This window comes from Penicillium rubens (assembly GCF_028828025.1).
Source record: "Penicillium rubens strain IBT 27055 chromosome Unknown utg000004l_segment0_segment0, whole genome shotgun sequence".
Lineage (NCBI taxonomy): Eukaryota > Fungi > Ascomycota > Eurotiomycetes > Eurotiales > Aspergillaceae > Penicillium > Penicillium rubens.
The window spans coordinates 710,607-733,268 of NW_026890602.1; the positions used below are offsets into that span (position 1 = coordinate 710,607).

General features: G+C 49.3%; 10 protein-coding genes across 10 annotated transcripts; 4 read left to right on the plus strand and 6 right to left on the minus strand.

Moving 5' to 3' along the window:
- Positions 1-79: 79 nt before the first annotated feature.
- On the minus strand, positions 80-859 carry N7525_010219 (DUF3632 domain-containing protein; the record flags this gene model as incomplete). The annotated part of the gene is made up of 1 exon (XM_061215021.1): positions 80-859. One exon carries the CDS (start codon positions 857-859, stop codon positions 80-82), a length of 780 nt encoding a protein of 259 aa, XP_061067533.1.
- Positions 860-1,979: 1,120 nt separating this feature from the next.
- N7525_010220 (putative mitochondrial phosphate carrier protein (Mir1)) lies at positions 1,980-3,096 on the plus strand (the record flags this gene model as incomplete). Its single annotated transcript, XM_002556674.1, has 4 exons — positions 1,980-2,027; positions 2,088-2,158; positions 2,224-2,643; positions 2,712-3,096. The coding sequence occupies 4 exons, from the start codon at positions 1,980-1,982 to the stop codon at positions 3,094-3,096; spliced, it is 924 nt and encodes a 307-aa protein (XP_002556720.1).
- A 1,683-nt stretch (positions 3,097-4,779) lies between these two features.
- N7525_010221 (zinc-binding dehydrogenase) lies at positions 4,780-5,892 on the plus strand (the record flags this gene model as incomplete). The annotated part of the gene is made up of 2 exons (XM_061215022.1): positions 4,780-5,043; positions 5,065-5,892. The coding sequence occupies 2 exons, from the start codon at positions 4,780-4,782 to the stop codon at positions 5,890-5,892; spliced, it is 1,092 nt and encodes a 363-aa protein (XP_061067534.1).
- Positions 5,893-6,436: 544 nt separating this feature from the next.
- N7525_010222 (DUF3237 domain-containing protein) lies at positions 6,437-6,979 on the minus strand (the record flags this gene model as incomplete). The annotated part of the gene is made up of 1 exon (XM_061215023.1): positions 6,437-6,979. One exon carries the CDS (start codon positions 6,977-6,979, stop codon positions 6,437-6,439), a length of 543 nt encoding a protein of 180 aa, XP_061067535.1.
- A 440-nt stretch (positions 6,980-7,419) lies between these two features.
- On the plus strand, positions 7,420-9,418 carry N7525_010223 (uncharacterized protein; the record flags this gene model as incomplete). The annotated part of the gene is given in 8 exon segments (XM_061215024.1): positions 7,420-7,440; positions 7,515-7,583; positions 7,609-7,733; positions 7,797-7,880; positions 7,892-8,103; positions 8,144-8,320; positions 8,371-8,732; positions 8,795-9,418. The coding sequence occupies 8 exon segments, from the start codon at positions 7,420-7,422 to the stop codon at positions 9,416-9,418; spliced, it is 1,674 nt and encodes a 557-aa protein (XP_061067536.1).
- A 656-nt stretch (positions 9,419-10,074) lies between these two features.
- On the minus strand, positions 10,075-11,488 carry N7525_010224 (SDR family oxidoreductase; the record flags this gene model as incomplete). The annotated part of the gene is made up of 5 exons (XM_061215025.1): positions 10,075-10,404; positions 10,466-10,740; positions 10,795-10,978; positions 11,046-11,328; positions 11,385-11,488. The coding sequence occupies 5 exons, from the start codon at positions 11,486-11,488 to the stop codon at positions 10,075-10,077; spliced, it is 1,176 nt and encodes a 391-aa protein (XP_061067537.1).
- A 691-nt stretch (positions 11,489-12,179) lies between these two features.
- On the minus strand, positions 12,180-14,128 carry N7525_010225 (uncharacterized protein; the record flags this gene model as incomplete). Its single annotated transcript, XM_061215026.1, has 7 exons — positions 12,180-12,432; positions 12,502-12,691; positions 12,739-12,984; positions 13,091-13,160; positions 13,251-13,670; positions 13,734-13,814; positions 13,889-14,128. 7 exons carry the CDS (start codon positions 14,126-14,128, stop codon positions 12,180-12,182), a joined length of 1,500 nt encoding a protein of 499 aa, XP_061067538.1.
- Positions 14,129-14,549: 421 nt separating this feature from the next.
- N7525_010226 (flavin-containing monooxygenase) lies at positions 14,550-16,603 on the minus strand (the record flags this gene model as incomplete). The annotated part of the gene is made up of 7 exons (XM_061215027.1): positions 14,550-14,680; positions 14,724-14,914; positions 14,971-15,058; positions 15,117-15,565; positions 15,638-15,895; positions 15,949-16,017; positions 16,074-16,603. 7 exons carry the CDS (start codon positions 16,601-16,603, stop codon positions 14,550-14,552), a joined length of 1,716 nt encoding a protein of 571 aa, XP_061067539.1.
- A 634-nt stretch (positions 16,604-17,237) lies between these two features.
- On the plus strand, positions 17,238-19,187 carry N7525_010227 (acyl-CoA dehydrogenase family protein; the record flags this gene model as incomplete). The annotated part of the gene is made up of 11 exons (XM_061215028.1): positions 17,238-17,381; positions 17,483-17,688; positions 17,758-17,785; positions 17,841-17,893; positions 17,956-17,978; positions 18,009-18,100; positions 18,182-18,424; positions 18,489-18,550; positions 18,636-18,682; positions 18,753-18,817; positions 18,879-19,187. The coding sequence occupies 11 exons, from the start codon at positions 17,238-17,240 to the stop codon at positions 19,185-19,187; spliced, it is 1,272 nt and encodes a 423-aa protein (XP_061067540.1).
- Positions 19,188-19,440: 253 nt separating this feature from the next.
- N7525_010228 (Zn(II)2Cys6 transcription factor) lies at positions 19,441-22,237 on the minus strand (the record flags this gene model as incomplete). Its single annotated transcript, XM_002556680.1, has 6 exons — positions 19,441-20,283; positions 20,351-20,953; positions 21,014-21,770; positions 21,827-21,984; positions 22,051-22,078; positions 22,152-22,237. 6 exons carry the CDS (start codon positions 22,235-22,237, stop codon positions 19,441-19,443), a joined length of 2,475 nt encoding a protein of 824 aa, XP_002556726.1.
- Between the last annotated feature and the right edge of the window lie 425 nt (positions 22,238-22,662).

Below are 22,662 nucleotides of genomic sequence, written 5' to 3' on the forward strand. Positions count from 1 at the left end.
TAGAGATCTTTTATATTGACAAAGCTGTGATGAAACTCCCCATGAAACTCCCCACGTCTTACTTATCGCGTCTCACTTCTCACTTCTCAATCTCCTCCATCATCCGCCCCGTGTCCCTTGCTGTTGTTCTCACTTCGTCTCCAGTCTCCACTTCTATTGTCGCCAACTCTCCGAACCTCTCCTTCCAAAACTGCCACCTCTCCTTACAAAACCCATGTTGACCTTTCCAGAGCGGGCCTCCTTTGCCGAGGGCGCCATCGAATCCTTCATTCCACTGATAGATGTCGGCCCCGAGGATACTGATCCAGGCAGCAGCAGCAGGAATCAATGCTTCCAGATTCCCCGCAGAGGATTGGTCCACTGGTGTTTCCAGTGCATCGCGCAGGGTTATCAGTGCAAACCATGAGTAGGCAAAGACAGGTTCTTTTGTCGCCATCAAACGTGCGGTGAATTTATCCCGGTTGATAATCCGCGAGATTGCCTTTTGACGAGCGTCGGGAGGTCCAGCAGGTACACTTGCATTCCACTCATCGCGGAATTGCCAGCCAAACATCGGTAGGTCTTTCCAGACTTGCATATCGTAGAGCAAGATGGGCTCTCCATTTGATGTCTTCGCGTCTGGTAGTTTCGACAGTTGGACTAGCACGTTGACGAGTTTATCATGGTGTTCGGGGTACTGGTAGGCGCACTTGAATATCAAGGTCCATAGGCTGGTGATTCCCCCCTCGAGATCTGACTCATCTTCCAATGAAATTGAGGCCAAATATTCAGCGGCTTGCTCTGCAGATACATTGTCGCTGAACAGGTCTTGCAGAATAGCAAGTTGAGGGGCAAAAATATCATCTGTGATGGCGACCATTCTCGGGGTTGGATAGGTTTTAGTATATGATCAAGGAATGTTGTAATTTTCTAGATTCAAGTTCCAGGAATTTAAGTGTCTCTTATCACTCGTGAATGTTGGCCATATCAGACCTCAATATTCCATAGCGACCTCGTGGCCTTTATCTGCCGATCTCATTGGTTCTGATTTTCCAAGGTTGCATAGCTTCAATGTTTTAGTAGATTGATCACCCTAAGCACGCTAGGTCGGGGTCTTACAGCATTGTATTAGGGCCATAACTACATGCAGTTTCAAAAATGCCTCGGTTTTTTAGGGAAATCGATTTATACCCTGTTTACGTATATCGACTTGAGCCACCCTTACTTTGTCTTCAATCACTAACCTAGATAGGCCAAATAGTATATGAAAGGCCGATTGTGTCGTGAATTATAGAACAATGATTTTCTGCTAGAAGATAGTCTTAAACTATGCCTATATCTCATATAGTTCCAAGGTTAACCATGTACACCAAAATACAGACAATAGATCATGATGGCCGCAAATGACTACCCTAATATGTCAGAGTAATACGTGTCCACTGTGACGTAGGGAGAGACGTGTGGCTGGTGAGCAATCTTCCAGTTCCAACGTGGGTCTGATATCGCAATGATACGGTCTCTATACCCGTAAGCAGTGCAATATAACCTTTATCGGCAATTCAATACCAATTCCATCAGCCTTGAATAAGTCCAAGTCCAGGGCTAGCTTGAATCGTAAAACCTATCAAATCCCTTTGGAGGTTCCTCATTCCGCCTATTTCCGGCAACGGGTCCCCAACCACCAATATCCGGAATGACGTCTAATAGCCAACCTCAACTTCAACTTCAAATTTATAATTGGAACAGATAACTACCTCAATATAATACGTAACAATTGACCATGTTATAAAAAGGATAACAAAACGCTATGCGGTTGACCGGGCGATCGGAGTTTAGTGTGGCTGCCGAGCGGCTCCCGCATTGGCCGCGAAAAGTTTTCGGGTTCGGCCCCATCCCTTTCAAATCCTTTCTTCTTCTCTTTCCACTCTCTAAGGCTTCAATTGCATCCCATCCTCTCCTCTCTTTAACGTTTTTCTTTACGTTACTTCACATCCGTCAAAATGGCCACCCCCGCCGCCCCCAAGCAGGAGATGAGCGCTCTCAGCCTCGTATGTTTTGAACCCTGAATCTCCATAATACTCTTAACTGACTCGATTCTTGCTTCCCAGTACTCTCGTTTCGCTTTCGCCGGTGCCATGTGCTGCGCCATCACCCACGGTGCTGCCACTCCTCTCGATGTGTAAGTTTCTGAAACTATCGCCAGCGCGCGAGGAAGAATTTCCGCTCATACCCGGTCCTCCACAGCGTCAAGACCCGTATCCAGCTTGACCCCGTCACCTACAACCGCGGTATGCTCGGTGGTTTCCGCCAGGTCGTCCAGAACGAGGGTGCTGGCGCTCTCCTGACCGGTTTCGGTCCTACCGCCGCCGGTTACTTCCTCCAGGGTGCCCTCAAGTTCGGTGGATACGAGTTCTTCAAGCAGCAGTCCATCAACGCCCTTGGCTACGAGACTGCCAAGAACAACCGCACCGCCGTCTACCTCGCCTCCGCCGGTGCCGCTGAGTTCATTGCTGATATCGCCCTGTGCCCTCTCGAGGCCACCCGTATCCGTCTTGTCTCCCAGCCTACCTTCGCCAGCGGTCTCCTCCCTGCCATGAGCCGCATCCTGAAGGAGGAGGGCATTGGTGCCTTCTACTCCGGATTCGGACCCATCCTGTTCAAGCAGTAAGTTTTTGCTTCCCCTAGTTCGGCTTCTTTCCCTATGCAATTCCCACTAACTCGACCGTCCACAGGGTCCCCTACACCATGGCCAAGTTCGTCGTCTTCGAGAAGGTCTCCGAGACCATCCTCGCCAGCGTCAACAAGGAGACTCTCTCCGACGGTGCCAAGACCGGTATCAACCTCGGCTCCGGTCTCATCGCTGGTCTCGCCGCCGCCATCATCTCCCAGCCCGCCGACACCATGCTCTCCAAGATCAACAAGACCCAGGGTGCTCCTGGTGAGGGTACCGTCACCCGTCTGATCAAGATCGCCAAGGAGCTCGGTATCCGTGGCTCTTACGGTGGTATCGGTGCCCGTCTCTTCATGGTTGGCTCCATCACTGCCGGTCAGTTCGCCATCTACGGTGACATCAAGCGCATGCTCGGTGCCACTGGCGGTGTTGAGATCGGTAAATAGATGACTCGAGTCTAATATGCTCGGGAGGATTATAGAGACTACCCTTAGAATTCCTTTTGTTTTACGCCTTGTCCATCCCCCACACACGATGTACAATATTTTGTCTCAGTTTCCTTTCAAGAACAAGCTCGCCTTTTGTCACATTTACAATTATTTCCATTGATGTCGTAATGGTAGCCGTTTGGTTTGCGTATTGACGCCTTCCGTGCAACCCAATTGAGTCTTGAGGGGCAGACTGAGGGATGGCGGGAATAACTGCGAGACCACCTGGGCAACAATAAGCCTGCACCTGATTAATACCTAGGTAACTACTGGTCACGACAGCGCCGGAGTTTTCATCCTGGCCTGGGGTGGGGTGGTATTATCCAAGGTCGAGGGGGGTTGGTGGCATCAATCCCTAAAAATAAAAAAAGATGGGACCGCCGAGCGAACGGCGATCAGTTTGGTTCCAAAAATTGCGTGGGATACAGTATGGATGGATTTGGGCCATACCTATATATATGGGGAGGTCCAATGGGAGCTGGCGTAGCCAGCTCCACCATTGGCCCGATCCCCAGTGCTTCAGACATGCACACTTCCTTTTATATTCGATTGGGACAAACAATAGGGGCTTTGAACCCTGGGCACTATGGGTTATGGTCTCCGTATAGTCGTATAGTTAACTAGTTAACTAGTTATGTTCCTGCATCCATACTAAACTCACGATTAGATCTTTCGTCAAACTTTGGAAATTGACAACTCTCTATCCAAATACTTACATACTGATATAACTGACAATATATTACCTTAGGTTTGAAATGATTGAAAAAATGGGTTACAATATAAAACTCATTAAGAGAATGGGTTTCAAACTTGGTCAGTTTTGGTGGGAACATTGAAAATATGTAGAGTGTCTGTATGTACAGCAATTACCTAGGTAGCTATACGTACTTATCATCGTTTCGCTACACCCGAAAATTGATTTTCTAAATCTAACACTCGAGGCAATTGACCCACACTAGGCTATAAATTAATGATTGTTGAGATTATAAATAGTCTAGGAACGTCGCGGGTTGGGTATTATTGGGGGGTGGGTTGGTTGGTTTATAAATGTCGGTAGTAGCTAGGTCCGTTTAGAAAGAGTCTGAGAAGTCAGCGTCGGTCTAGAGCTTGATAGTATAATTTTATGGCTCGATTATTGTCTTCTATAACTCATATGGTAGCTTCATTTTCGTTGGGGACCTGTACTCCAGAGCCGAGTATGTAAGGACAATTCCATCAGAGGTGCACACATTTATACCTCGCCGCTTTTGACCGCCGACTACATCCGAGCACATCTTGAGACCACCCTGCCCAGTTCAAAGCAAACACTGAGCATAGACTGAGCCGAGAAGTGTGTATCTCAGAGAACAAGCATAATTCTCGGCAGTGGAAGTAGGGCGCCGATGATCTCCATCGATCCTGGACGGAAACCCTCGGAGCGGAGACGGAACAGATGCGGAATGGAGCTAGAATGGGAAGCCACTGTGGTAGGAGAATTATGATATTGCCAAACTCCGGGACATCATAAGCTGACTCCGGCTGCGGAGCAGCTACAAATTAATTGTTTATATCTTAATCTGGGCACCGTTGAGTGTGGATTACTCTTGAACCTGTACCTCCATAACCTGCTGGAAGGAAGCCTTCACGTTCTCCGTTCCGTCCATGTCCTACTCCGGCAAATACAAGGCTGCGGTAATCACCGCGGCCCGCAAGCCAATCGAACTATGGGAGTATGACCATATCGATCCTGGTGCTGGATGCATCAACATCGCTGTTGTTCGTGCCGGTGTATGTGGAACCGATCTTCATTTATGGCAAGGCGACAGCGAATATGAGGAGCCTTTTATTATTGGACATGAGGGATTAGGCCGGGTCATTGCATTAGGAGAGGGAGTGAAGACCGACCATAGTGGGATGCCAGTCGCGGTGGGCGATGTCGTCTACTAGAACCCTATTCGGCCATGCCACGCCTGCTATGAGTGTACGATTGAGCGTGACCTCACCGGCTGCAGGAATGGAACCTTCGTGTCTCCTGCCCGCAATAATATCACCTGGGCGAGCTATACCCAGGTTGCAACCCTGCAGCAGAACAACAACTTTTACCGCGTGGATCCGAACGTTCCCCTGGACGCATTTATTGCGCTTGGATGTGCCCTGCCAACCATGCTTAAGGGGCTAGAGAACATGGGCCCGATTACTCGCGGGTCAGCGGTGTTAGTTCAAGGCTGTGGCGCCGTCGGGCTGGCCGCCATCTTTCTGGCCAAAATCGCCGGTGCGCGAGCCATCATTTGCATAGAAGGGAATTCGGAACGCCAGAAGATGGCTGCACGATTCGGGGCCACGGAAATTCTGGATATGAGTCGCGGGAAATACACAACCGCCAGCGCGCGTTCCCGTCGGATCCGGGAGATCGTAGGACCCCAGGGCCTGGAGCTAGCGATAGAGTGCAGCGGACACGCAGCAGCCGTGACCGAGGGACTGTCTCTGTTGGGCCGAAATGCACGATACCTCCTTGTCGGGACGTGGGCAGGCGCTGGAACCGTGACACTGTCTCCATTTGAGGTGGTTCACAAGGCGTTGAAAATCATTGGAACGACATACGCTTCTCCGGAGAATTATTATCAGGCGGCACGACTTGTAGAGGCGCACTTTCGCGAATTTCCATTCGCTGACTGCGTCACTCATCGGTTTCCTCTCACTCATGTGTCTGAAGCTCTCGAGATGGTGGCTGGGGGGACAGCAGTGAAGGTTGTCATTGAACCGCAGGAAGAGTGATAGTTGTTTAAGGGGCAAGAACGGAAAATGAATGGTACGGTCAATCAATCAATCAAAGTTCAATTAACCTGTTGCAGTCTTAATAGTTGCGTATGACCATACGGGCGCTTCATTCGTAACCCGTAAACCCATAAGCCCATGCCCATACCCATACATACGAAATACAATATATTGATCGCTATGGAGTGCACCCTCCATCTTCTCCATCTTCTCCATCTCACTCTCCACTCTCTATCTTCATCCTTGACACCCCCGCCCCTCCTCCCTCAGTTTCAATTAATACTGTGGTTTCTATGGTCAATTGATTGGCATGGTTGTCGACTCTGGCGGAGTTTCTCGTTCTATAGCAGCATTTGTCGGCAGCATTTGTCGTCATTGGTTAATGTCCATTGTCTTCCACACCTGAATGGAACGAACTGTTTCTTAGATCTAGATATCCTTCATTGAAACCAAATAACTAGAGTGCCATAGGCATTAGACCTTTCCGTATCACTCTTCAAATAAATCTCCCATATGTACATGCTAGTAACATCAACACATCTACTTAGATGATTGCGTAACAGTCAAAAGTTCCATACTTCTCTACAACATTCACCTCACCCACCTCTAGGCACTGCACCCCATTCACCCACTGATATGCTGGATGCGCTGTTTCCATGTGTGGTCCACATTTAATCTTCACCTTCTCCGGCATTTTCCCATCTAACACATCCTGATAACCGGTGGGTCCAAAGTCCCCCTTCCCCTTGTATGTAAACTTTATGCGCGCACCGTCATCTGTGAGAATCACACAGCGCACTTCATGAATCGAGCTCCCATCTGGTCGGAGGGTGACATAGTCGTTCCCATCACGAATAAATGAACCGTTGATGCGAGGCCCTGAGACGCGGGTTCCTCGTTCCGTGATGATCATGGATATTCCGTCGGCCCCGTTGCCGATGATGAATGGGGGGTCGTCTTCGGGGAGTTGCATGGTGTAGGTGAAAAGGTACTCAGTTTTGAATCCTAGACGCTTCTTCAATTCTGGGATCTTCAGGGTGCTGGTGTGCCGAGGGACGTAGGCTGGCGGAACTTCAGGGAGTGCCATGTTCAGAAGCAGACGTGGGAATAATTTACAGCGAGTAGAGGCAGTTCGCAAAGATCAGGCGTTTATGGATCTCGTTTCGTGTTGGGGTTTTCAAGCCCATTTTATCCATCCCTAGAATTACACTCTCCTCGAGCGTGCAGCTTTCCGACGGCATGAATGTTCCGTTTTGAATTCGCTGACGTATGGAGCACCAGAATCCTTGCATAATTTTTCTGTAGTGAGAAGATCCTGTTCGATTTGGTTACCCCAGCCCCAAAAGCCGCTCGGCCGTAGACCATGCGTAGACCATTCCGCCCAGTTCCGATGTATGTGCCGCTTCCCTTTTGTTGCTCTATAAAATCGCGCTATATCGGGAAACCTACATTGGAACATCTAAAGAACAGAGGACCACAACTGGGCACAAAGAAGAAGTAACAAAAGCCAGACTACCATTAGACAAAATGGGCATTGAAGATCTTATGGTGAGCTCATCCCATTTTCCGTTCTCGCGCAAATCTAGCAAGATGTTTCTGACCAAGCCATTTTTTTAATTTAGAACAAGCGGATCCAGTACCACTATACTGAGGGTGTGGACTGGTCATATGAAATGTGGTATAGGTCGCCGGTGAGTTGATGTACCCGTTGGAAAGCCGACGTTGTCAAGGCTCTCAGTGTTAATTTTGCATGCAAGGACCGCCTCTCTCGCGAACCCATGGGCCGATGCGGTGCTCCTGAGCAGTCTACATGGCACCGTGCTAGACGCAACTAAGGAAGGGTGAGTACTACCTAAATGCGCTTGATAGGTCCTTCGTAGGGCGCTAAAATTGTTGTCTCGCAGACCTACAGCCGTCTCCCCTCCAGGTGGGTGTGACTTAGAATTTAGCGTCATGCAACACTCTCTCCCCAGGGGCCATTTAGCCCAGTCAGATACAGACTGCTTAAATGTGAACAAAAAATCACTGCCCCGCATGGCACGGATAATTCGTCGGCGCTGCCTGTTTTCGTGTTCATTCATGGCGGCGGATTTCAGATTGGGGCCAACTCCTGGCCTCAGTTCAATCTTGGTCGATTTGTGAAGTTATCAATGCGAATGGGCATGCCAGTCATAGGAGTGACTATCAAGTACGAGCCCTCACGTCTAACATGTCCGCGTCTTTGATGCAAAACTGATGAAGTGACATCCAGTTATCGATTGGGACCATTCGGATTTCTCACCTCCGAAGAACTTCGGCAAAGAGGCTATAAGGCCAATAATGGGGCTCCGAGATCAGCGTGTTGCTCTACAGTGGGTTGCACGGCACATTGCAGACTTTGGCGGGAACCCAGATAACATCACAGTCTCGGGGATGAGTGCTGGAGGAGGTAAGGCTCGTTCAAGATTTATGCATGAAAGCAGACTAACCCCTAGGCAGCTTCTGTAATGTACCATTTAAATTCAACGCATCCTTTGTTCACACGAGCCATTGTGATGAGTGGTAATTACTTTCTTATCCCCCCATTACCACTATCAACCCATGAGGGGAACTACAAGAAAGCAATCGTGGCGTTGGGGCTGGCAGACGTCCCCGCTGATGAGAGGATCCGTGCCCTTATGGAGACACCGGCTCACGAGCTCGCATCCTGCCTGCCGCCGTCTATCATTGCCGCTCCTGCAATTGATGGTGATATTGTTGTGGAATATCCCACGTTTCAAGATCTCGCCAACCCTAACAGTCACCAGCCCAAGGGTAAATTTTGGTGTCAGGAACTACTCATTGGTGATTCGCAGATGGATGTAAGTTTCCTCGCTTTGCTAAACAATCCCTCAGTCTAGATGGACGAACTCACGGTATAAAGGGGAATATTATCCGGGTTCTCATGCCAGGCGCCGAGGTGTCCTGTGCAGAAAGGTTCATCGACATCCTCGAAACTACTCTGCAGCCATATCCAGGCTTGGCAAACAAGATCTTACAACAATACAGCATCTCGCGCGACATTTCCGACGACCAAGCCTTCTCCCATATCCTCGAATACTTTAATGACATCGCCTTTTTCATGCCGACTCTGGCTACCGCTCAAGGCTGGGCCGGAAAAGCATTCGTCTATTATTTCAATCAAGGCAATCCGTGGGATGGTCCGAGCAAAGGCCGAGCCGGCCATCTCCTTGACGTCGTATATCTGTTTCAAAACTTCCGAGAGTATTTGACCGCCGATCAACAGGCTCTGAGCCAGAGTATGGCAATGGATTTTCTCAAATTTTGCCATGGACAATCTCCATGGAGGCCTGTTCAGTCGACTCGTTTTGAGGAGGGCTTTCATGCTCGCGTGTTTGGGTCGCGTGATGGCTGCAATGGTGATGTGCGCGATGTATCTTACCCATTTGGGGATGAGGGAGATCGCAGGAGTACGCTGTGGGAGGGTGCATGTCAGGCTTCGCTTGATGAGCTGCTGAAGGTGTTCCATTTATTCCGTGGGTACTGAGGGGCAAAATATATTGAAGAACCTGTCTACCATATGAGTCCTTGACGCCACACCCGAATATATATGTTTTTAAGCTCACCTATATTATAACGAGACGTTTGATTTCTACTAGGGAATATAGATATTCGACTGAATTCTTTTTGAAAAAACATCATTTTCTTCCTGGATTAATAAAAATCTAGGCCTTAAAATCTGGACTTTTACAGTCGCGTAACTGTTAGACGCATTTAGGCATAACTGTACGAAACACTTCTTTATTAAGTGTGTATAGTTTGTATAATGGTGAGACTACAACTAGTAGGCTTAGAGAAGCAGAAAGGAGAGAGTTGTATTGGGAAGGAGGGAAGCGAGCTTCCACTACAACTATCTAGACTGCCTGAGGGTGTAGTCCTAGACTCACATGTCCAACATATGATATGTATCACATTAGGAGTAGCATTTTTGGAAAAGGAAAGTGATATAAATACAGAAACTGCGACTACGAAAAGTCCACTGTCTCAGGAAAATGCATAGAGAGCACACAGGACTAAAGAATTGTAGGTCAGTGAGCATATTAACAGCGACGGATCAACGATTATAAAGCTGGTATACATTGTACTTGTCTTGAACTCTTTCTGGGGCGGACATGGAATTCAACACGCAATAAATCTGTCTAGCTAAGAGGTAAACAAAGCGGCTCGCGATGGTAGAACCCCTGCGTTTTCAAAAGCTTGATAAGTTTCAAACCAAGTCTCCATCGTGCTGTCATGTCTCTTCCAGCCGAACATCCGCGCCTTATTCACAGACGAAATGGTCAACCAGGACTTCCCTGTTGCCCAGCTAAAAAATCCCCAGGTGCCATAGTCGAACGCCCCGACACTTCCTCCATACTTTTGCACTAGTCGCTCCCACACTTCGCGCTTGTCTTTAGCCCATTCTACTAAGTCGACTTCATTGGCCAACACAGTGGCCTGGCCCCGAGCTTTCTCAAATTGGGGCTCCGGTGCCTAGATTTCCAGATTATTAGCATCCATGGACGACCCATGCATGGGATGAAGGGAATGGAACAAGGGTAGAAGGTACCTCGATTCCTAGAAAAGCTGCGAAGTCACTCCAGATATGCTTCCAAACAAAGACATCGCCATTGGTGTGGTTGAAGATCTCATTTTTGCAACGGTCCTCAGACACAGCCCAGACAGTGAGGTCTGCTAGACTTGGCGCGTAGGAGTTGTCGTCAATGGTGTTCCAGAAGTATTCATTTCCAGGAAAGATCGCTGCCTGGTTTAATTCCCGACAGATCAGCATGTAAATGGCCACCGTTACCACCTCAGACATTCCATTTGCTGTAGGTGTACGTTAGTGACGTTGGATTGAACGGGGGCGTGGAGGGCACATACCCTGTGGCGAATATCCAACAATGGCGTTAGGGCGAATGATATTGTAAGACCACGTCTTTCGACGGGCCTGCAACTCTTTCAAACTATCCTCTTGTGGGAAGTAGAAATTATGTCCCCCGTCGTCATATCGGGGGAACCACTCCTCCAACGGCACCTTGACGGGTCCAAGATGGACGCCGTAATACTACGCGCCCATGTTAGTTTGAAGAATAATTTAACATGAATGTAGAAATATAGTAACATAGCCTTACTTTACCGCCAGTCTGCAGAGAGACGCGCTCCAGCATAGGGCATGCTCTATCCACTGCGTTGAGGAAGTTATCGAACAAAGGAACATTCTTCTCACGAAGCAACTTGAAGTCATCACTGTGAACATATGAGGCGAAGAATGCATGGGTCACATAGCCGCAGAGTGGCTTCATTTTCGCAACGATCTCATCCACAGGATCGAGGAAGTCCAGGGCAACGAACTGCACACGAGAATCGACGAACAGAGTCTTGATTGGACGTCGGGACGTGATGATAATTTTGCTCCTGTTATTTATCTCAACATGGATACCAATGCAAGATGTGGGAAGAAGTCTCCCTACCACTCATCCTTGGGTTGGCGTACAAGGTGGTCGATAATAGCGTAACCTGTAATGCCATTGGCACCCGTGACGAGAGCTGTCTTCCCGAATCTGGGAGAACTCATTTTCGTGTTGGAAGTGCGTAAATTCCTAATACTTACTATGTATTGTTTTCCAAGGTGTGGGAACTCATAAAAAATATGTTTTATATGTTGGGTTACTGCGTGGGATTCCGCAGCCCGCGTGTGGGACGGTGATATGCGAAGCGGCTTGTTTAGATGCCGTCTCTGCGGAACGGCAGCGACGTGTGGCATAGCGGAAATGTCTACGTAGGTACGAACTGGTCCGAACATGGCCGCCTGTCCCGTGGAGAACTGCGATGGGGCTTTGATTCCGCTAGATCGGCGACCGTGGCATGAGTGCTTTCGAGATAGATACGTGGACGACTGACTTCACTGGCGGCTGGATATGCCGACCTGTGAATTAGTATTGGAGATTAAGTACGCAGCGCAGATGATGTGAATTGTCTTATATGTTGACTCAAAAGTGTGGATGTAAAAGATCTGACGAGCAAGCAAACGGATAAAACTAGACTACACAATTTTTCGTCTTATGTACTTTGAATGCTCCCGGTTCCCTTCCCTGCCTTGACGGGAATTTTAGAAAGCATAAAATACAAATGCAACTATATTTTAGTTTGTCGCTGGCTCGTTTTCAGATCGGGGAGCTGATGTCGGAGAATTTTACCAGATGCACTATTGTGTCGAAACAAGTCAGACAGGTGTGTTTTAGGGTGGGCCCCACGAGTTTGGTGACTTACTTGCGAGGAATCGCGGGAATGATGTGCACGCCGCTCCGTAGCCACTTGTATTTGGCTACTTGGTTATTCACGAAAGCCTCAACCTCGGCTTGTAGCTGCCCTGGCTCAGTTTGCGCGGAGTCGATTGTGATGTACGCCGCTGGATATTCAGTTTCCTGTTCTGGGAAGTAGACTCCTTTGACGGCGGCATCGCACACTTTGGGATGGCTGAGCAAGATAGACTCCAAGTCGGCTGGAGCCACCTGGTGTCTAGAGTTCCCAGAACATAGCGTTAGCCTTGTTCCCAAAGATCCGAACACACAGCGCGAAACAACGTACCCTTTCACCTTGATAAGCTCTTTGGAACGACCAACAAGGAATACATAGCCCGCCTCGTTAACATATCCAATATCGCCAGTTTTGAAGTAACCGTCGATAAACGCGTCATTTGACTCCGTGTTTTGAACGTAGCCAGACATTAGATTCGAACCCTGTATCAGAAGCTCACCAGGCTTATTCGGCTCACACTCTATCTCGCGGTTAGGATAAACTACTGAACGAATCGAAGCGTCATACCTTCCCCTTCCGAATCCACAATTTTCATCGACATGCCTGGGAGAAGTCGTCCCACTGTGCCTGTTATCTCTACTTCGTCCTCCCTCTGGGAAATCACGCTTGGGCTAGCCTCAGTCATCCCATACCACTGAGTGATATTGCATCCCATGCGTCGCGACAGTTCGCTGGAAACAATCTCCTTCAAGGGTGCAGCAGCATTGATGAGGCCACGCAGAGATGAGAAATCCGTGGTGCTGGTGGTGGTTGCTTGAAGCAGTCTCAGAGCAATGGGGGGGGTACAATGTTGATATGGGTAACTAGCAACTCAGTCAGCTGGCGCTCCCTTGCAGCGAAAATATTTATCATGACTTACTCCGGTCTCGCGGGATGGCGTCCAGCAGCAATGGCAGTTCAAAGTTGGGGAAAACTACAATCGGGATGCCCTAGCGAAAATTATTACCGGGGTTGGTGTGATACAGGGATACGGGAACACGGAGGACCCTTACTTGGCAAATATATTGACAGACAAATACACCCAAGCCGAGAATGTGGAAAAATGGCGTGATGAGGGCTGCAACCGTCTGGTGGTTTTGGAACATTTCCGGTAGACGCTGTCGGTGTTGAAAAATATTTGTGATGATGTTTTCATGGGTGAGATAGACCCCTTTCATCGGCCCTGTGGTACCAGAGCTGAAGCATAAGAAGGCTAGGTCGCTTCTTGTCGTATTAGATCGTGGCTCCACAGTGTCGGACTTTTCTGCGCCGGTGGCTATGATATGTCCAAGATCAAAATGGATCCAGGGAGCAGGATGGGAGCTATCGGGCGATAGGACATAAAGATCTGGTGAGTAGTCCAGCTTTGCTCGTGAAAGTCCGTCTGTGAGTGTTTTAGTCAAGTGCTGATCTACTAGGACGACTTTGGGCCTTGCAATGCGCAAATAATGGAGAATTTCCTAGCGGCACTGAATAAGCAAACACCGAATCGACAGAGCTGTCATCTTGCTTTCATAACTAACCTGCGCCTGATGTAGAGGATTAAATGCCGAGACAACACCTCCTGCAGCCAGAATCCCATGCACAATGACTGGGTAATTATTCTGCACGTACCCAGGACATGTTAGTGTATCAATTATAGCGGTCATCCGTGTGTTGATCGGGTAATTCCTCTCACACTGTTCGCCGCAAGAATTCCGACAACTGCACCACGAGGAAGGTTGATATCCTGGCAGAGGTAGTTGGCGACTCTTCTCACAGTGGCTCGGAAGCTGCTATAGTTGTACACAGTTGCCCCAGAAACCCCGTCAATTATAGCAGGCATATCAGGTGGAACATTGTTCACGTTGCGCTCGAGCAAAAGCTCGGGTAGAGTTGTCCCTTCTGGGTACTCAAGGGGTTCAGCAGTGTACACCATGCTGCGCGGGTTGTTGGATCCGAGAGTTAAAACAGCTAAACGCTGAATAGCAGATAATCCATTTGGGAGCTAACTTGGAGTTTATACTCCAGTAGAAGCGATCTTTCCCAGCCGTATCGGCAACGACTCGGCTTCTCCATTCCGCCGATCAGTTCCGCAGAATATTCCAAACCCACCAATGAAAGGGCCACGGAACAATGGTCCACAGGCTGGGAACCACTATAGGTTGGAGACGAAGGACTACCTTGATTGAGCCTCAAGCCTCGAGCCTTAAGAAAATGTACACAAACACTACAGCGCGGCCTCGAGGGAGCGTCCTATATTTCAACAGGTAAACAACAAAAGAAGACAAGCCAATCCCGAGCTTTATCTTTGGTAAGTTGAGGTCGACCTCTCGTTTGCATAACGCAATATTCTAAGGTTATTTGACATAATAGGCTAAGTCCTCCATCCGCACTTCACGCTGGGTCGTCCCATTGCCCATAAATCGAAAGCGGTTAGGGGAATCGTATTCTATGTCAAAATCCTCAACCCGGAAGCTCTCAAGTATTTCTGTCATAAGGTTAGCCATGTGGATAAACGAGTGGAGATGTACCAGTCGTGGTATCGATGGTATAGTTACCTTTATAGTGGATGATGCTACCCCCGTACATGGCAGTAACAGGGCCATCCTTCTTTCCTCCTTTGAACCAGCTCCGACAGCCTCCAGTCCAAACGGTGCGCTTCAATGTTTCTTGTGTATACACATTGTAATCATCTAGTGCATCTGGTTTGACACAGACGCTCCTAAGTACCGCGGTTAGAGTGCACTATAGAACGGTGAAACAAGGGTTGTAATGTACTTGATATTCTCCGAGACAATTTTCTCACACCACCGCAAGATCCAATCTGCAGTAGAATCAATCGCAGCGAGCAAGGAGCCGTGTGCAACTATACTAGTGAGCCCAAGATACACAGGAAGCAATGGTCGGGGGCAGCGAATACATACTTGGACAATTTGGCCCGTTGAAAATAAAGTAGTTGGGTTGCTCTGGCGCACACATTCCAAAATAGGCGTTTGGTTGCTTCTCCCACAGCTCCGCTAGGTTGCTTCCATGGCGTCCGATTAGTTTCCAGAAGGGGGAGAAGCTGACGTCAAAGCCCGTGGCACAGATGATGATATCGAAGTCGACGATCTCACCGTCAACAGTTCGAATTCCATTCTCAGTGACCCTCTGGATTGGGTCAAAACAGCAGCCGACGTTTCTCTGCTGTAGCGCCTCAAGATAGCCCTCTCCTGGTGAGATGCGACGACACCCAAACTCGAATGTGGGGATCAGTTTAGCACAAAGCTCTGGATCATGATTGAGACGGTCCTCCATGATACGCTTCGACATAGTATTGGCTTCGAGCTGACGCTCCGTCCCTTTGATGAGTCCCATGAACAGATGGTTGATGCTACATGATTGGCACTCAGAGTCAGCCACAATGGACAGGTCAGCCTTCACGGGGAGAGGTGGAAAGCATTACCCGTGTTCAATATCCTTTCGAAGCTTTAGTAGTTCCTCAGGATTCTCGCGAAAACTCTTTTTTTGCTCTTCTGAGTAGCAAAAGTTTTTCCCTTCTGGTGTGAAGTCGGCAGCAAAGTTGGCGGCAACCCAGGTCGGGGATCGGATATAGTTCATCACACTTTTAGCCGTAGGCTGGACCTTGGGAAGAATCTGGATTGCGGAAGACCCATTCCCAATGAGGGCTACCCTCTTTCCCGCCCAGTCTATGGACTTGTCCCTATCTCACACGTCAGAATGGATGGACATTCAGAGCCTGTGCATGTTACGTACCAGGATGCGCTGTGGGCGACTTCCCCACGGAAATCGTGCAGGCCTTCGATATCTGGCCAGCGCCATTTACTAGTAATAAAGATCAGCATCTGAGAATAAGCTCTAATGAAGATCATGAAGCTCACTTCAAAATTCCAGAGCCGTTGATCAGTACCTCTGCTTCTTCCATGGAAACCTCGTGCCCCCTTTGGATCTTAACCTTCCACCGAGATACCTTTTCATCCCAGACAGCCTCGACCACTTTGGAGTTAAGCTGTACTCGCTCCTCAAGGCCATACTTGATGGAGGTCTGTTTGATATACTGCCAGATCTCCGCCCCTTCGGCGTAAAAAGAAGACCAATTGGGGTTTGGTTCGAAGGGGAAAGTGTAGACATGGGCTGGAATATCACAAGCAACCCCTGGGTACGTATTCTCCAGCCAGGTTCCACCAATATCGTGATTCTTCTCGTAGATAACCAGATCTACGGCGTCTCGAAGTTTGAACTCGTACTTGAGCTTGTATGCAAGCATCAGACCCGAGAATCCGGCCCCCACGCAGATGATGCGGATTCTTTTGGGATTGAATAGCGGCTCATCAGGGGCTGGAATCCAGTTCAATGGGACTGGGTGGCCTAGGCTGTTGTCCTTTACACCGTTGGAGCTGTGTTGATTCATGGCTATTTCGTCAGTCTCCTATGAAGTAAATTGATCTATGTTTAGTAGGAGGTTTGGTAGATCCTCAACGGGCGGCTCTTTCTGAAATGATATATTCTTCCGATGCAACCTACCAATACGCTGCGTGTACCATTGATCGATTCCTTCGGCAGAGTGCGAATGTGGCATGACTACCCCGGCGCTGGACGGAACAAGGACGGTGACCTGGTTCGCCTGGGTTACCCTGTGACTTTATTCCGCCGCGGAACTGCAAGCCGAACAAGAAGAATGAACCGACCAACACCTTCCAGGGAGGCCAGATTTCACTCTCCTCACTCCGTTCAGGTAAGAGCTGGCCAGTATTCTCGGAAGGGTATTATTCCGACACGGAATCATCGTCAGCCTGGTTGTCACATTCGGCCCGAGAGGGACGGTGGAGTAACCCCCCAAGCATTTCCCCGGAAGGGGGATGGGGCCCACTATGTAATGCTCTCAAAGCAGGACATGTTTCCACAGGTTCTGTTAAAAGTCCTATTTTGTTTGCGTGTCCTTTGGGAGATACACACTCCGCTGAGCACCGTTAATCACATTTGAACTTTCAAACACTGGCTTTGGACTTTCTTCTTCAGCAGCATTACCTCGTCAAATCTACAGTATGGGAGCAACGAGAGTAGAGACCAAGGACTTTGGCTCACAAATCCCATATGCGGAACCACCATGGCTTTGCGGTCTTCCATCCCCCTATATTCGGGATTCGCATCGCAAGCTGCAAAGGGCAATGCGCGACTGGGTTGAGAAAGTAAGTACAGCAGCATTTGCCTGGGCTTGTTTTACTCCTTGGCCTTGATAATACAGCATCTTACCCCTTGGCATCTTAGAACCTCATCTCGAACGCTTCAGACTGGGAAAAAAAGCAGCAGGCTTCCACAAGATCTGTACAAAGCCTGTGCTGAAGCTGGTATTCTGATGCCCATGGCAGCCGGCGCCACAATACCACAAGAATGGCGGAACTCGTATCCAATTATGGGGGATATCGAAGCAAGTGAATGGGATGGATTCCATGACTTCATCATTCATGATGAAATGACGAGGGTCGGAGGAATTGGGTAAGTAGGCGCTGTTCTTCGGCTCCCTCCTTCGACGCTGGGTTAGCCTATATTAATTTCCATTACTAGTATCCCAAATGGCCTCATTGGGGGATTGGTGCGTATACTATTGGGAATAGTGGTATCATCGCAAACTGATAGGTCGGTCATAGACCCTCTGCATACCAGCACTCAAAAAACACGGCAAGGGTGCAGCAATTGACAGGTACAGCAAGACTTGCCTCTTCCATGATTAATGTGGGTGGGATAGTGACTAACCATAGACAGGATGATTGGGGAAGCGCTTTCCGGTTAAAGTCAATTCTCACTAGCCATAACAGGACCCGAGGCCGGGTCTGATGTCCAGGGTATCACAACTACTGCTGTTCTCAGCGCGGACGGAACCCAATATACCGTTAACGGACAGAAAAAGGTACCCATATTCGACGATCCTAGGCTGTAATTGAGGCGCCGTCCTCTAATGAGGCATTTTAAGACTAACCAAGCGCTCCAGTGGATAACGGGAGGGACGTATGCGAAATACTTCCTCACCCTGACTCGAACTGCAGATCAAGGGTTCACTCTCCTGGTCATCCCCAAGGATTCAACAGTCACCGTACGGCCAATGGAGATGTGTGGATCTGCTTGCGCTGGCACAGCATTTGTTGAGTTTGATGACACCGTTGTCCCCGTGACGAATCGTGTCGGCGAGCAGGGGGGAGGCCTCGCATGCGTGATGTCGAATTTCAACCACGAGGTCCGTTCCTGCACTTGAGTATTTTATATTGTTGTGTGGGATAAGTCTGACTAAACTGATCTAGCGGCTATTTATTTCTTTCCAGGCTATGCGCTGCGCACGGATGTGCCTGGAAGACGCAATATCGTAAGTACTAAGTTCATTCCAGACATACCTCCCGGGGAAAGCCGATAAATGAGACATCTGATAATTCTGACCTTCGAAATTCCAGCCACGCTATAACCCGCGAGACATTCGGGCAGGAACTGGCTTCACACGGTGCGATGACAACACCCCTTTAGATAGACATAACCCCACTCGTCAACTGCACATACTGACACTATCCCAGCCGTTGTCCGCCATAAACTGGCCAATATGGCTCGTGAGGTGGAGGCCCTGCACAGCTGGATCGAGGTAACTCCACATTTCTTATGCAACAGACCGAAGCAACATCTAACCTCCGTGTCAATGATAGACCCTCGTATATCAGCTCGGAAATCTTAATGAGAGGGACTCCATTGCCCGGCTAGCCGGCCAGACGGCTCAACTCAAGGCTCACTCGGGGATTGTTCTGGAGCGTGTAGTTAGCCAGGGAATTCAGCTTATGGGAGGACTGGGATTAACCCGGGGTGGTCGGGGCGAACGGCTAGAGCGAATCTGGAGGGACGTCAAGGCTATTACGATTCCCGGAGGAAGTGAAGATATCCTCCTCGATTTGTCCATTCGCCGGGCCATTCGCGGGCTTACTAGCCCAACGGAGCCTCGAAAGAGCGCGAAGATTTGATGAGGCGCTCGAACGGTGGGGCTGCGCCGCTTGCATGAGCGAAGGTTTCCTTTTGTTAGTAAAACTTGGGTTCGGTAGATTAAAACACGTCTGCATTTCTAACGAAACGTTTTACTTCATGTTGATGGTCCATGGTGAAATTATTTAGAGAAACCATAAGAGGAAAAGCGAATAGATAGACAATGAATTATGCATGTCAGTCGCCTTATCACCTGCCGGTACGGAAAAGCGCTAATTTTCTGGCCAAGTGTGATTATATTTCCCATGGAGCCTGTAATCCGCAATTAATAGCTGCAGGAATATCATCATAGATGCTGCCAGAAACCTGCATCCAATTCTTGTCAGAGACAGACGTCTCGAAAGGATAATCTGCCATCACCAAGTTTTCCATATCAGGCGCGAAAGACGTAAGTGACTGGAATTCGGGCGCAAAACTGGGAGAGCCAAAGAATTCATATGGCGGAGGGACGAGCGTGTGGAAATAAGATGCCTCCCGCTCAGACACATGGCCAGGGTTATCTGTGGCCCTAGTCCGCTGGGTCGCACAATCAGGCTGGTCATGATGATTGCTAGTTGGTGTAAATCTTGTCCTCTGTTCTGGGAGTGACGAGGCATTCTGTCTATTCCCTCCCGAAGGGGATTTATCAGAGGTTATGTTTAAGCCACTGTTGACAATATTACTTTCACGGCTATTGGTATTCAGTGGGTATGAAGCCCTGAGGCTATTTTGGTTGATAACCTCCGCCATCATGTCCGTGAAATGCTTTATAGACCGCAGAGTCTTTCCCGATACCCATGTCTTTTGGCAGAATGTGTTCATCATCTGCGCTGCCTGAACGACGGAGTGGGTATGTCTGGACCGGAAGATGGGGACCTTGATGATGAGGCCCAGGATGGTAGATGAGGCGCCAAGGAGATACTGGAGGAACGGGAAGGTATATAAACGGTACGGCTCGAAAGTCTGCGAATAGAATGCTACTATTCGGTCAGCTAGTGAGATGCAGACGGCCTCGTTGTCGAAGTTTTGGATCCACGCAGTTGGCGAGGAACGGCTCCGCATGGGTTTGCGGATGAGGATGCGTAACCAAAGCATGCGCTGTTTGAAGAGGCGGAGGAAAATACGTTAGTTAACAACTGTATGGAAAGATTTGGGGCTACCGCACAATGTGAACCAAGAACTTATTCTTCACCTGCCACGGGCGAACGGGCGTATCCAGAGGGTGGTGCTCATGAGGATGCATTTCATCGCAACTCAAGCTTGGCGGTATACCTTGCTTCCACATGGAAAGAAGATCTTCAAATGAGACAGTAAGGGCAGGCTCTGACGCACGGTCCATGCACTGTGCCTGGTAGAGTTCGTTCCACGCCTTGCCCACTATTTTCGAGTATCCTATCATCGAGATGAGATAGGGGATCGGCGATTGGCAATCAACATCCTCGTTGTTGTCCATGGGGGACTGCCCGTCTCTGGGAGAAGTGGATGATCTGCGATATAAACCCTCCAGTGCTGTCTCTGATAGGGCTACCGGCAAGTTGGTGTCCGTATTTATGTCCTGGATCAGAAACGGCTGCCCAATGTCCAGTGCGACTCGCCGGTCAAGATTGTACAAGCACCACCAGAGACGTCGTGAGGACTCAGCAATGAATGGAGATGCCGTCTTGACAACTACCTCCCTATGTAATCCCAGATGTTGTGCCTGCACGATGGTCAGTGACAAGACCTTATGCGCTCGCTCGTTGGCATCAAGTCGGATGAGATAAATTATCTATGAAATGCATTAGATCAGTTTTTTAACCCTGCGGCACCAGTCGGGAGGATACCATACCATGAGGGTCAAAACTTGCAACCGCTGGAGACCCAACGAAGTCTCCCTTAAGGGATCAATAATCCCCCCAATACAGTCAAGGGCAGCAGTATAGAAGGCCCAGCCCGAGGATTGCGTCCCCTCACTTGTCTCAATGCGGACTGAGGTTGTGCAGCGACCAAGAGCCAGGCAGATGAGAACCTGGGCAACCGAGTCTTTCCCCGCAGTACTGAGCTCATTGTGACCCATAAGTTGTGCGTAGGACCTTCGTAGTGAGGGGAGGTGAAAAAATGGATACAGCGGGTGGACATCCTCGCAGTATAGGTCTAACAAAATGTCCCATTCGGCCTTGTCCGGCCGCAGGTGGTGTTTGGTGAGAGTTTGAAGGACCCACTCGCGGAACGAGCTCGAGCTGGTTGCGGGCACTTCATTCAGGAGCGCAGAGGCTGGACTGATTGCTGTGGTGGTATTCTTTGCTGGCAAGCCCAACTCATGTAGGCTATGTTCGACCTGTTGCAAAGTACGACTAATCGATGTTTCGCCCACATAGCTAGACTCGTCCGTAGGCCCAAAGTCAGGATCTGCTGTTCCGGCTCCAGAATGGCGAGGGTCGGTTGTTTCTTCCTGGTCGGCTGGTTCTTCGCTTCGCGGACTCTCTGCACGTTCTACACTTACCCTTGAGTTAGGGTGGTTCCTCAGACTGGAAATAAGCTGCTGGAGCTGTCTCTCAACCCCGGAAACCCTTTCAATCAGGAGAGTAGTTGTGCAGTCGACGGCACTTGACGAAGGAAAGCTCAGCAACAGAACATAAAACCAGGAGAAAATTGTAAAAACCTTGATGGTTCGTCTTCGTCCTCTTCTGTGTTTGATAGTTCCGCTTCCTGTTGACGTTTTCGTTTCTTCCCCAGCGAGGCACGGTTGGTGGGCACGTAGTCCTTGACGCATTCACGATCTTTAGAGCGACACGCTGCACACGGGGATTCGCCATCACACTAAGACCCGAACAAGGTCAGTCTTGGCCTTGCTAGCTGTGTTGTCGCAGCTTGCCTGTCACTCACTTTAATCTTTCGGCGGTGACAGTATTCGCTATGATGAACGATAAGCATTTGTGGGTGGTATGCTGTGGGGGGAAAGGGAACAGAACAAAATTAGGACTCACCAGGCTTTAGCCGCATACTTGGCCCGCTTGCTGCGAGTGGAAGCATCAACGGTTGCACTAGACTTCTCAATTGTGTCGACTTGCATCATATGAGTCGAGTGGAGGGTGAGCAGGGTAAACAATGAAGAGACTGAAACCCCGAGGTCAGCAAGGGCAGATATGTCAAGGTAATACTGAGGTCGGGCGGGGCGCGGGGAATCAACGGAGTCTACCTAGGTAATGGTTGGGTTTCCTAGCGTTGCCCCACAATTTAGGTAAAAGCAGGGGAAGTGGCTGGGGAATAGATGTGGGGGAGGGAAAGAGATACCGAGGATGTGTAAATGGAAGTCCTACCTAGGTAGGTACCTAGGTAGGTACCTAGGTACGCACGTACTTCCTCAATTGGAAGGCACTGGTGATCGTCCTGTGGAGCGCTCACTTGGCCGGGTTCCGCTTACTACGCTCAGTCGGCTCACCGACCCCTCACATGATCAGCAGCGGAACTCGACGGAATTGCCAGACGGAACTACAC